The 14,241-nt window shown below is 41.7% G+C and overlaps 1 protein-coding gene across 2 annotated transcripts in view; it reads left to right on the top strand.

The window, feature by feature from the left end:
* PUDP (pseudouridine 5'-phosphatase) overlaps positions 1 to 14,241 on the top strand; it is a 107,333-nt gene that overhangs the window by 46,065 nt on the left and 47,027 nt on the right. For both annotated transcript variants that reach the window (XM_060233926.1, XM_060233927.1), the window contains exon 3: positions 7,445 to 7,674. In XM_060233926.1, coding sequence (XP_060089909.1) covers positions 7,445 to 7,674 — 230 coding nt within the window. The remainder of the gene's footprint in view (positions 1 to 7,444; positions 7,675 to 14,241) is intronic.

Here is a 14,241-nt window from a genome sequence, read left to right as displayed (position 1 = left end):
GTGGCTTCCGCCACTTCTTAAGGTGGTGCTCCCCGGTGGAGAGCCCCCCTCAAATGCTCAGCAAACTGAGTCGTTTCCCGAGACTCGGGAAAAGCCGCTCAGCCGCACCACGCCATTACCGGAAGTCGTCTTCAAACAAATTCTCACTACTCCAAGTACTGTTATAATATGTTAATTTGAAAAAATAAGTAATCTTCCAAATTCTGTAAAGCTGTTCAGATATTGTAGGGACTTCCAGTAGCTGACAATACACATTCTAGATACAAGATTGGTCACCAACTCCAAATCTGTATCTTTGATCATATCTTTAGCATAACAGAATTACTTTAGTGTCAAAGGGGATTTCATAATCATTAATCTCATGAGTTATTTCCAATACTGAGAACTAAGCCTCTGTATTCCAATGCATTCCCAAAAGATGTAGAATTGGTCTGCCCCATAAGAATGACGTCTCCCAACAAATGTTTATGGGTATATTTTAAATTCTAGCCTCTTTATATGGGTTTAGGTACCAATCATACAGGATCTTATAAAATTTCTCTTTACACTCACCGGAGATCACCTTCTTTAGTATTCTGTCCCAAATCCATGCTCACTCTCTAGTTGTAATCTCCCTGCTATTGTTCCCATTTCCTCAGGTGTATATCAGACACTACCTTTTGATTCAAAATGAATATATACAATTCACACACTTTCCCAGGTACTGAGCTATTAATTATTTTTTAGAAGTTGTTTTCTGCCAGCACTTTCCATGCTTTTGAATCAATGTTGAAATAATATGCCTAATCTAGAAGAACTGAAATCATTGCAGATAGATCCCAGTAGGCAGCCTTATTGGTCTGAAGCAATAGAACAAAGCAGTAGACAAGTGCATCTTTAAGACCAACTATGTTTTATTTAAAATGTAAGCTTTCATATGCTCTTAAGCAGACTTCATCAGACAAAATGGGAATGGCAAGCAGCAATTCTTCTGACAAAAATATGTAATCTTTCATTAATATCTGCCTCCATTCCTGAGGACTGGAAGGTAGCAAATGTCACCCCCATCTTTAAAAAGGGTTCCAGAGGAGATCTGGGAAATTACAGGCCAGTCTGACTTCAATACCGGGAAAGTTGGTAGAAACCATTATCAAGGACAGAATGAGTAGGCACATTGATGAACACGGGTTATTGAGGAAGACTCGGCATGGGTTTTGTAAGGGAAGATCTTGCCTCACTAACCTGTTACATTTCTTTGAGGGGGTGAACAAACATGTGGACAAAGGAGACCCAATAGATGTTGTTTACCTTGACTTCCAGAAAGCTTTTGATAAAGTTCCTCATCAAAGGCTCCTTAGAAAGCTCAAGAGTCATGGAGTAAAAGGACAGGTCCTCTTGTGGATCAAAAACTGGCTAATTAATAGGAAGCAGAGAGTGAGTATAAATGGGCAGTCTTCGCAGTGGAGGACAGTAAGCAGTGGGATGCCACAGGGCTCAATACTGGGTCCCATGCTCTTTAACTTGTTCATAAATGATTTGGAGTTGAGAGTAAGCAGTGAAGTGGCCAAGTTTGCAGATGACACTAAATTGTTCAGGGTAGTGAGAACCAGAGAGGATTGTGAGGCACTCCAAAGGGATCTGTTGAGGCTGGGTGAGTGGGCGTCAACATGGCAGATGAGGTTTAATGTGGCCAAGTGCAAAGTAATGCACATTGGGGCGAAGAATCCCAGCTACAAATACAAGTTGATGGGGTGTGAACTGGCAGAGACTGACCAAGAGAGAGATCTTGGGGTCGTGGTAGATAACTCACTAAAAATGTCAAGGCAGTGTGCGATTGCAATAAAAAAGGCCAACGCCATGCTGGGAATTATTAAGGGAATTGAAAACGAATCAGCCAGTATCATAATGCCCCTGTATAAATCGATGGTGAGGTCTCATTTGGAATACTCTATGCAATTCTGGTCACCGCACCTCAAAAAGGATATTATAGCATTGGAAAAAGTCCAGAAAAGGGCAACTAGAATGATTAAAGGTTTGGAACACTTTCCCTGTGAAGAAAGGTTAAAACGCTTGGGGCTCTTTAGCTTGGAAAAACGTCGACTGCGGGGTGACATGATAGAGGTTTACAAGATAATGCATGGGATGGAGAAAGTAGAGAAAGAAGTACTTTTCTCCCTTTCTCACAATACAAGAACTCGTGGGCATTCGATGAAATTGATGAGCAGTCAGGTTAAAACAGATAAAAGGAAGTACTTCTTCACCCAAAGGGTGATTAACATGTGGAATTCACTGCTACAGGAGGTGGTGGTGGCTACAAGCATAGATAGCTTCAAGAGGGGGTTAAATAAAAATATGGAGCAGAGGTCCATCAGTGGCTGTTAGCCACAGTGTGTGTATATATGTTTGTGTGTGTGTGTGTGTATATATATATATATATATATATATATATAAATTTTTTTGCCACTGTGTGACACAGAGTGTTGGATTGGATGGGCCATTGTCCTGATCCAACATGGCTTCTCTTATGTTCTTATTTTCTTATTCTTAATATAAGTGAACAGTGTGGAATCATGGGAATATTTTTAGCAGATTAAAAAATTCACAAATAGGGATCTGTGTTTGTTAGTGTAGGGCAAAACAGGCTTGAAAAAACACTGGATGGTGATAAAAAGACTGCTGTCGTAGGTGCGGGTGCCCTAAATCTAGGTAACATTCTGGCTTTGTTAAATAGAGGGCATGGTTTCTCAAGAGATTATAACATCCATATATAGTTTGCCATAGGATGGGTTGGTATATGCAATAAGACAATCAGCCATTTGAGTATGTCAATACAAAACAAAAACAAAACCCCCAAATATTCTGATACCCTGTTCTAAAACAGAAATAATATACGTTAGCCCTTAGAAAAACAGGGTGCATTAAAGTATAGTGGAAGGTGGTTTAGTATATGTAATGAGACAAACAGCCCACATCCCTCATTTGAGCATGTCAACGCAAAAAAACATTATTCTGATACAATGTTCTAAAAGAGAAATACATTGGAACACTGTGGATGCACAGCTATACTCAGTGAGAGTTGGTTTAGCATATGTAATGAGATAAAAAACCAATATCCCTGTTCAGTCCTGGGGAGGTGTTTGTTTCAAGTTTCATAATTTGTAATTCAGCAATTTCTCTCTCCATTTTGTTCTTGAAGTTCCTTTGCAGTAAAACAGCTACTTTGAGGTCACCCATTGAATGCTCAGGAAGATTAAAGTGTTCTCCAACTGGTTTCTTCTGTAATTCCTGATGTCAGATTTGTGTCCATTTATCCTTTGACGTAGGGTTTGTCCTGTTTGCCCTGTGTAGAGAACTGAGGGGCATTGTTGGCATTTAATGTCATATATAATAATAATAACGTAGACCTGTTCTGGAACGGGGTAATAAGGACATGTGAGTTCCGCTTTTTCCTTTCCGCCAGGGTGTTTAAATGGGCGGAGCTCGGGAACTCTCTTTGCTGTCTCTCCGCCTGGCAGGGAGACCACAAAGGCGGGTCATCTTCCTCCCCCCCCCCTATTTAAACACCCCGCTGGGGGGAAGCACAGGAGCTCTCTTTGCCATCTCTCTGCCTGGCGAGGAGAAGGCAAAGGTGGGCAATCTGCCTTTCCCCCACATTTAAACACCCAACCTGGGTGTTTAAAGGGGTGGTGGGAAGCTCGGGAACTGCCTTTGCCATCTCCCCGCCTGGTGGGGAGACAGCAAAGGTGGGCAATCTGCCTACCCCCCCCCCCCATTTAGGAAAGGGGACCTTTTATGGGGTGGTTTGCCATTGCCTTCCCCAGTCATTACAGTTTCCCCCCAGTAATCTGGGCACTCATTTTACCAACCTCGAAAGGTTGGAATGCTGAGTCAACAATTGCTGGCGCAATGATATCATTTGGAGTGGGCTCTCGCAGGAAAGCGGATGTGCACTTGCGACAAGTCGGCTGTGATGGAGCGTTCAAATATAGAATGAACATGCGGGAGTCGTAAGAAGCATTCTTGGTCCAGATTTAATGCACTATCAAAAAAGTCCACGTCCTAGTCGAGGCAGTGTGGGACACAAACGAGCCAATGATCATTGCCAGATGCTGATGTTTGGACAACCGCATAAAATCCAACATGCATCTGGCTTTCATCCATGCCCATCTTGTCAGTTTATGTGCGTCTGACCTCGGCCTAGGATTAAATTAATAAAAAACTTGGTGTTATGCATCGTACAGTTTTTCCGTGGCGACAGTGTTCATTCACCAGTATGCTGTAGGATCCTTAAGTATAGACCAGCTGAAAAAGAGCAGTCTTGCAGGCCCTGCGGAACTGAGCAAGGTTGGAAGATGAACAAGTGAATGAGCCTGAGATGGTATAGTTAATGTTGTTAGGCCCAGTGACTGTGTTGTCTGGGTGTATGTAGCAGCAAAGTTGGCACTTGGGTTTATTGCAAGTTCTGGTCCTGATGTTCCTGCTCAGATGCGACGTTGTATTGTTGTGGGTGAGGAGTTGTTTGAGATTGGGGCGCTGTCTGTGTGGAAGGAAAGGTTTTCCCCCCAGTACTTTTGAAAGAGAGCTGTCATTGCCCAATAGAGGTTGTAAGTTGTTGATGATACGTTGAACTGTTTTCAGTTGAGAGTTGTGTGTGACCACTAGTGGTGTTTTGTTATTGTCTCTTTGGGATTTGTCTTGCAACAGGTTTTCTCTGGGTATCATTCTGGCTTTGTTAATCTGTTTCTTGACTTCATCAGGTGGGTACTTTAGTTGCAAAAAAGGTTTTTTGTAGATCCCTCAGGTGAAAATCTCTGTCAGTAGGGATGGAGCAAATGCGGCTGTAGCATAGAGCCTGGCTGTATACAATGGATCGTTTGGGATGTTTGGAATGGTAGCTGGAGGCATGCAGCTATGTTTGTCAGTCAGTAGGTTTCCTGTATAAGGTAGTGTCTATGCGTCCATCATGTATTTTTACAGTGGTGTCCAGAAAATGTATTTCTTGCATAGACTGGTTCATTGTCAGGTTGATGGTAGGATGAAAGTCATTGAATGCTTGGTGGAATTCATCCAGGGCTTCTTTACCATGTTTCCAGACCATAAAGATGTCATCAATATAATGCAGGTATAAGGTAGGTATGAGTGGGTGGGAGTCTAGGAAGCATTGTTCCAAGGCAGCTAAAAAGATGTTAGCATATTGTGGGGCCATGCGGGTGCCCATGGCTGTACCATTGATCTGTAGGAAAAGTTCATTGCCAAACCTGATGTAGTTATGGGTGAGAACAAAATGGCACAGTTTTGTGGCAAAGTCAGCTGTGTTTTTATCAGAGATTATATTATTTACAGTTTGTAATCCATAAACCATCTTAATAGTGAGCTTAATCTAACAGTTTGATAACAAATATATTAGGCACACCCAGCCCTCCACACAGCAGAAACTCCATGGGGGTTGTTTTGCCAGATAAACTGAAGGATCCACTTTTGACAACTTTTTAATATTCCCAGATTTGATTGTTATGAGAATATTCAAAAATAAAAACAATGGTCTTGGTAACACCAAAATTTTGCTAGTAGCAACATTTCCCACCCAAGATAGTGGAAGTAATCTCAATTGGTTTAACTGAATTTCTAATTCTGAGAGAAGTTTCCTACATCCATAACTTTAGTCATATCTTCCTTAAGCCAAATCGCCAGACATCTAATAGGATGACAATGCTATGGGATGCCTATTAAATGAGCAAGTTCATTCTTCTGAGATACATCCATGGTAATACCCATCCAGCTTGATTTCTTTAAATTAATTATCATAAGATCCCGCCTCCTGAAAAAAAAGAATGCTAAATCCTTAACTGGCAAAAGGCTTTGTGATAGACAGGGCTAGATCATCCATAAATAGTGAGAGTTTGAAATTATATTGCTTCATCTAGACCCCACAGATTTCTGTTTGACTTCTAAATTCAAGAGTTTATATATGATACAAGTTTTTCAGCAGCAGCATTAATATCTGACAAAAGGAGCTTTGACTCTTAAAAACTTATACCTTGGAAGTCTCCTTGTTAGTCTTTAAGGTGCTGCTGGACTCAAATCCTAACAGTGTAATCCTATTCTCACTGTCCTGAAGGAAAGTGTATAGTAGGGACGGCAAACTGTGGCTCGGGAGCCACACATGGCTCTTTCACACATGTTGTCTGGCTCTCAACACTACCCTGGTGGCTGGCCTGAAGAAGTATTTGCCTCTTTAAATCACTTTGCCAAGCCAACTAGCATCTTGGAGAATGATTTAAAGTTAAAGCTGCTTTCTTTCCACATCTTCCTCCTCCCCCATCTATTTGCTTTCTTGCCACCTTTCTTTCCTTCCTGTCTAACTCTCAAACATCTGATGTTCATGTTTTTCAGCTCTCAAACATCTGACATTTATTCTATGTGGCTCTTACGTTAAGCAAGTCTGGCTACCCCCGAATTCTTGCTAGAACTGCTTCTCAAAACTTAACCATGTCTTAATTTCCTTCTTTTCCTCCTGCATTGGTTTCCCAATCTAATCTCTCACTCATGCTAACTCTGCAATTTGACATTAAAAAAAATCTGAGTAGGTATATTCTGTTTTGCTAGAGAACTTAAGACTTCAGGTTTGCTTATTTGGGCGCTAAGTGGACAGAGATGGAACCATTAAACCCATTTAATATTGCCACAATCAAAGTACGAAAAATGCCATTACATGGTTGGCATTTTCCCTTTTGAATTGTGTCATTATGTAATCTAAAATCAAAAGTACATCTTGAAGGAGTTATTGTCCATACACATACATGTATAAACACCTTGAGAAACTGGTAGTTTCATTTAATAATTACTATTTGTTTATTTTTGTTTAAATGTAGTGTGTAACTATTTAGCCTGTTCCAAGGGTTCCAAATAGAAGCCAACAATAACTGATATATGAAATATCAATTACAATATATTTTTGAATAAAAAATATTAGCTACAAATAAAAATTTATTGTAGTAGTTTAGAAATAACTTTTGTTGATTCCTGTCAACTAGTTAGGATATTGTAATTAAAATCCTCATTTTTGTTACAGATATGCTAAATGAATATTTAAAAATTTAACTGTTATTTAACAATATTTGGGTTATCACTGACCAAGGTTTCTTGGTGAGTTAAATGGCTTACATTTCTAAACCAGTTTGTGAAGACCACAGCTCTGGTTAGATTGGAAACTGTCTGAGTGATGCTGAGGACTGTGATTAAAGATTCTGGTTAGACAGGAAGCTGTCTGAATGATGTTGAGCAAGTGACATGCAAACTATTTTCCCTCCATGCAAACTATTCCCTCCATGCAAACTATTTTGAGACTCAGATTAATCTTTGGAGGAGGTTTAGAGTAGAATGCATCTTCAGAAATCAGCAATATGCTGCTCTAGTTTTACTCTATCAAGGATATTATACATATTCATACATATTTGTTTCACAGGAGTTGAAAAACTGGTCCATCACCTACATCAACACAGTATACCCATAGCTGTTGCAACCAGTTCAGCGCGAGAGCCATTTGAACTGAAAACAAGTCAACACAAAGACTTCTTTAAATTATTTCATCATATTGTGCTGGGAGAAGACCCTGAACTGAAGAATGGAAAGCCGGAGCCTGATATATATTTGATTTGTTCGAAGAGATTTAAACCACCACCACCTCCTGAAAAGGTAGGAACAATGGTGATAATCTACATTATGTTTTGATTTTCTTTCAGGACAGCTAATTCCAGGTGGACTTAGATAGCACATATCTATAACTATATATATGCATATATATGTATTTATCAATATAGATAGATATTATCCATTAATGGAGAGAAAGTTGGATTTTTTTAAAAAAAATGAAAATTGTGTATGTCAAAACATCAGCAAGAGCTTATTTTGTCATTACATAAACTCTTGTCATGCCTGTCAAAAACCGAGATCCCAAGATGTAAATCTTGGCAGAATCTTTGTTGTAATGTCTTAAACCCTGGTCTGTGAGTCTTTGTTAGGTTAGTGTTTACCCCCATGTTCATGAGATTCCTGGGTTAAGGGCAATCACCTGGCTAAATAGCAACACCTGGTGCTGTCAAACCCCACTGACAGTGCTTCATCTAGCCAGCCAGAGTGACAGCTTAGATCAGAAAGATCTAGATCCTGGGGGCTAAATTGCATGCCAACTGCTGTTGGCTAGTGGCTAATTGTGTGACAGTAAAGGATAAGTAAGCTAGGGGTTAGCACAGTAGTTCAAGATGAGACATCAGAATCTTCAGGAAGGAGATGACCTCTGGTGTAAGAAGAGAGTGCTTCCAGAAGGACATTGGAGAGAGGCAATCTGTTCCAGTTTACACCAGGGATAAGGAGCCAAATTGCTTCATATGAAGGTCTGTGCAATTTGCCTCGGAATTCTCCATTCTCTCCCACGAAGCTGTGCAGCGCTAAGAATACTCCTCGCAGGAGCAGCCTTTGATCAAGCAAGTACCATGCCAAGTGTTAGCCCAGGCTATGTGTGACGAAACAAGTATATTAGTATAATATACAAGAGGAACTTAAAATATGTACCTGCATATTTATCTATTATAAATTTGTTTCTTGAAAAAATTAGAATACATGAAGCTATAAAGTTAGGTACTTAAGGACTGATTTCACACTCAGCTTACCCCGCAGTCACGTTCCTCTTCTCTGCGCAGCGGCCGTCGGATTTCCCACTATCTGCACCTGAGTTACAGGAAGTGTTGTGGCTTTCGCACAGTGAATGGAAACTGGTTTTTAGCAGTTTCTGTTTGGTGCGTGAAAGCCGTGACACTTCCTGTAACTCCGGCACAGATAGTGGGAAATCCGACGGATGCTGCGCAGAGAAGAGGAACATGACCGCGGGGTAAGCTGAGTGCGAAATCAGTCAAGTAGAAGCAATTTTTCCAGACTTTTAAATACAGGACTTGAAGTGCATGCAGAGCTTACTGCAGAAAACATAAGAGAAGCCATGTTGAATCAGGTCAATGGTCCATCCAGTCCAACACTCTGTGTCACACAGTGACCAAAAAACCCAGGCACCATCAGGAGGTCCATCAGTGGGGCCAGAACACAGAAGCCCTCCCACTGTTGCCCCCTACAAGCACCAAGCATACAGAGCATCACTGCCCCAGACACAGAGTTCCAACAATACGCTGTGGCTAATAGCCACTGATGGACCTCTGCTCCATATGTTTATCCAATCTCCTCTTGAAGCTGTATAGGCTTGCAGCCGCCACCACCTCCTGTGGCAGTGAATTCCATGTGTTAATCACACTTTGGGTGATGAAAAACTTAATTTTATTGGTTGTAACCTAACTGCTCAGCAATTTCATTGAATGTCCACAAGTTCTCATATTGTGAGAAAGGGAGAAAGTATTTCTCTACCGTCTCTATCCCATGCATAATCTTGCAAACCTCTATCACGTCACCCCTCAGTCAATGATTCTCCAAGCTAAAGAGCCCCAAGCATTTTAACCTTTCTTCATAGGGAAAGTGTTCCAACCCTTTAATCATTCTGCACTTTTTCCAATGCTATAATATCTTTTTTGAGGTGCAGTGACCAGAATTGTAAGCAGTATTCCAAATGAGGCTGCACCATTGATTTATACAGGGGCATTAATATTGTCTGAGAATCTGAGCATTCTGTGCCTATCCTACACACCATCTTTTTCTTCCGGTGGATTTATTCTGCAGCTACAACCAAGGTTTCTTTTAATTTGAAGTGGGAACATTGTATGTGATGTGTGGGGGGTGGTATCCATTTTTTTTTAAATATGCAATTGCCCTATTGCAGCTGCCCGTTGGCGCAGAGTGGTAAAGCTGCAGTGCTGCAGTCTGAGCTCTTTGCTCATGACCTGAGTTCGATCCCAGCAGAAGCTGGGTTCAGGTAGCTGGTTCAAGGTTGACTCAGCCTTCTTTCCTTCCAAGGTTGGTAAAATGGGTACCCAGCTTGCTGGGGGGAAAGTGTAGATGACTGGGGAAGGCAATGGCAAACTACCCCATAAAAAAGTCTGCCGTGAAAACATTGTGATGCAATGTCACCTCAGAGTCAGAAATGACTGGTGCTTGCACAGGGGACTACCTTTACCTTTAGCTGGGAAGTAGCGTCAAGTAAGCACTTTCCATTTAAAAATAGAATAATCAGCCTCCCCCATTCCCCTCTGAGAGCCACTTTCGTGTAGTGGTTAAGTGTGCAGACTCTTATCTGGGAGAACCGGGTTTGATTCCCCACTCCTCCACTTGCACCTGCTGGAATGGCCTTGGGTTAACCATAGCTCTTGCAGAGGCTGTCCTTGAAAGAGCAGCTGCTGTGAGCGTCCTCTCAGCCTCACCCACCTCACAGGGTGTCTGTTGTGGGGGGAGAAGACATAGGAGATTGTAAGCCGCTCTGAGTCTCTGATTTAGGGATATAAATCTGCAATTCTTCTTCTTCTTCTTCTTCTTCTTCTTCTTCTTCTTCTTCTTCTTCTTCTTCTTCTTCTTCTTCTTCTTCTTCTATCATTGCTGGTCTTTTCCTCCCTCCCTCTCCCCTTTGCTTCACTCCCTCTCTTAAACAAGCACAACAAGATCTATTATTTAAAATATAAATAAAATTAACACATGGGCTTGGAGAATGGTTTCTCTGTCACAAAGCAAGACTATCTGGCTTTCTCCAGGATCCTGGGAAGAAAAATGCAGGGGATGGAGGGAGAAAGAAACTTCCCCTCCAGAGGTGGTGGGGAATGCAGAATCTTAACTTGTGCAAAAGCATTCAGCAGAAATGCTCAGTCCAAAACTCTGGCTCACAAGACCCTTAGAGTTCCATGCTGAAGATGCCTGGATTCTGGATTGGTACATTTGAAAATGAGAATAAAATAAAAGAATCACCTTGTTCCTTGGAAGATAAACTTTTTTTAAAAAAACAACCTTGCATTACATTGCATGAATCTCAGCTTGGAAGAATTGCAGCTTCTATCTGACAGCAGGCTTCCTTCTCCCCCCCTCCCCAAAAGACCCAATAACATAAAGCCCACCACTTGAATCAACTGATATGCATTCACATGTCTCTTCTCCCCCCTCCCCCTGAAAATTAAACAGCAACTTAAACCTCCCCTCCCACCACCCAGTTGACCTCTTTGCACCTGGGAACCACAGTTTTTTGAGACCTATCTTATTATCCTTGTTGGCTTCCAGGTTTAATAACACCTGGGAGGTTGGGGGTGGGTGGGAGAGAACAGATTAAAAACTCAACCAAAGGCAGAAAAAAGAGAGAGACCAGATTCCCTTCCAAATACTTGATTTCCCAAAGGTTTCCCTCTTTCATTGCTAGTCTTTCCTTCCCTCCCCCCCCCTTTTAGAACTTATAAATAGGCTTCTTGGAGAGCTGCCAGAGAAGCACATTTCCCCCTTGTCATTTATTTTATTCCTAGTGATCTGAGACTAGTGATCGTCTAGTCAGGGCTGGTGCTGGGGTTTTTGCTGCCCCAGGAAAGGCTCTGCCCCCTGCCCTCCACTGGGGGAGGGCCCCTGGTGCCAGCCCAAATCGGGACCCATTTGCACGGAGGGCTCCTCTTGTTTCAAGTGGTGGGCTTTGTGCTATTGAGGAGCCCTTCATGCAAATGCCCCCCCCCCCGCTCGACCCTCTCATGGAGTGGAAAGGCCAAGTGGGGACAAATGGCCCTGTTTGCAAGGAGGGCTTCTCTTGAGCCCTTTGTGCAAACGCTCCTCCGCTCAACCTTCCCACAACGTGGAAAGGCCAAGAGGGGACAGATAGCCCTGTTTGCATGGAGGGCTCATCTTGAGGAGCACTCTGCACAAACGCCCCCCTTGACCCTCCCGCTGCATGGAAGGGCTGAGCAGGGACAGATGGCCCTGTTTGCATCTGTTTGCACAAACACCCCCCACGCTCGACCCTCCCATGGTGTGGGAAGGCTGAATGGGGACAGATCACTCGGCCTTTCCCTTCCCCAGCGCCCTCAGAGGACGCTGGGGAAAAAAAACACCACTCTTTCGGCGCTGAGGGATCAGGGAGCTCCTCCGATTCCTCAGAGCCAAGAAAAAATGAGCAGAAGGCTCAGGGATGATGTGAGCAGGGAGGGGGCACCCACCCCCATCCCTGCTGAGAGTTGGCACCCTAGGCAATTTCCTAGTTCACCGACTCCCACACGCTGGCCCTGCGTCTAATAAAGCTAGACTCATGGCACTTGTAAAAAAACAACTAAAAGTGAATTGAGGGGGAAAATAATCAATGGAGCTTGCTTACCAAGTGACCACTGGAAGGTGCAGAGGGGCAGAATAACCTCAATGTAGGTGGAGGAGTGGCCTTTGAGAGGCAGCAAAGGGGTGGAGGGAAATACAAAAGAATATGTACAACTTTTGAATTACATTTGACTTTGTTGTGAAACAAGGGAAAAATAAACACAAAACCATTCTAAGAAAACCCAGAGAAATAGTGACCAGAAAGTGAACTGAGCACTGAAAGGGGGGGGGGGTGCAATGTAGAATGAAAAAGAAAACCCAATGGAGATGCACTGCGAAGTAAGGGAGAACACTTGTGCTTAATAGGCCATAGACCTAGACAACCATTGAATTTTTGAAAAGCTAAAATGATTGTTGGATACATCTTGGCACAGATGTTTGTAGTAAACTAGGAAATGAAACTGTTTGTGCTTTTGTTAATTTTGCATATTTTTTGTTCCATCCCATATTCCTTGTTTTTAGTATAAAGTAAGTAAACAATTGTTTTTATGGGTTAAATATTGAATATGGTGGACCTGAAGGATGCAATCTTCTTATGGTTATATGTGTACATATATATATATATGTGTGTGTGTGTGTGTGTGTGTGTGTGTGTGTATATATGTAAGTTATATATTCCATTCCTTTTGTCTACTCTGTAGAAGTAATTTGTAAATGTATTCCCATAGAATTAAAGAGGACTTTGTTGTAGAAAAAGCTCAGCAGGAACTCATTTGCATATTAGACGACACCCCCAATACCAAGACAGCTGGAACTGAGTTCCTGCTCAAAAAAAAAGCCCTGGAATTAAAAAGAAAGCACTTTAATTCTGATAAATAATCTTTAGGAAATCTTTAGGAAATATATATATAATTAATATTGCCTGTATCGAACCCAGTTATGTGTGTGGTTCTCTGAATGACTCTTGCTTCTTTAACATGTGAAGGCATATTTTGTGCTCCAGCAAAACACCTTCAGTAACTCTGTCCCACTACTGTTTTCTTCACTTTTTTTTCTAATTTCTGATCAATGAATACAGTTTAGTTCAGCTGTGATTATCATTTCCTTTTCTGTAATCTGACTTTTTAAAAGATAATGCTTTCCTATTCTATTAATTTGTTAGTATGCATAGATTTTAAGCATTAAACATTCTCTTATTTGCTTTTGTCATTTTCAAGTTGCTTACTGCTTTTTTGATATATATATATTTTTTACTTCCCTCATCTCCTTTCAGTCTGTTGTACAAAGCTTGTGTTTCACTATCTACCCTTATTGTCCATTACCAATACAGTTTTAGTGTTTCAGTGAACATTCCCAACCTGGGTTTTCTTTTACCTTTTGGGAGAAAAAATTCCTTGTCTTGTCTCCCCAGGAATTTAATTGCAATTTTGGAGGAGCGATTACATGACTTGAAATGGCATGGGGGTGGTTAAACTCAAACTCAGACTTGCTGCTATTTTCCTCATCTTTAAAGCTGCTGTGCTTTGCTGTTAATTAGGATAAAAGAGATTCTAATCATGGTTGTCATATTTTGCATCTAGCTGAGCCCTAACTTTAGCAGTTTCTTGTGTTTTTAGTCCCATATAGCTTCAGTATACACCCATTGTAGCATTATCAATGTATCTTGTTCTCAAATTGGCCTCATTTAGTAAATACTTAAACCCACAGTCAGAGCATGAACAGACAAGACAGATATTTCTATGAACCAGAGAAAGGCCCAAATTTGAAGAACTTATGTCAAGTTTGAAGAAATTTCTAAAGCAGGGGAGTTGGACTCATTTGTTATGAGGGACGGATCTGACACAAAGGATTAGAAGTCACGCCAGCTGCATCGAAGCTGGTAAGGACCAGCCTTGGCGCAGCGCATGGGGGGGGGGGCCAACATATCAAGCCACCTCTCTGAAAAACATCCTAGCCCCACTAGGGGTTGCCAGAAGTCACCATAACTTCCAGGCACACAAGCACATGCACACTCTCTCTCACACACAAATACTTTTTAAAAACATTCCTGGCTGCCTATAT

This window comes from Heteronotia binoei, chromosome 3 (genome assembly GCF_032191835.1).
Source record: "Heteronotia binoei isolate CCM8104 ecotype False Entrance Well chromosome 3, APGP_CSIRO_Hbin_v1, whole genome shotgun sequence".
NCBI lineage: Eukaryota > Metazoa > Chordata > Lepidosauria > Squamata > Gekkonidae > Heteronotia > Heteronotia binoei.
This window is presented reverse-complemented; position numbering and strand designations above follow the sequence as displayed.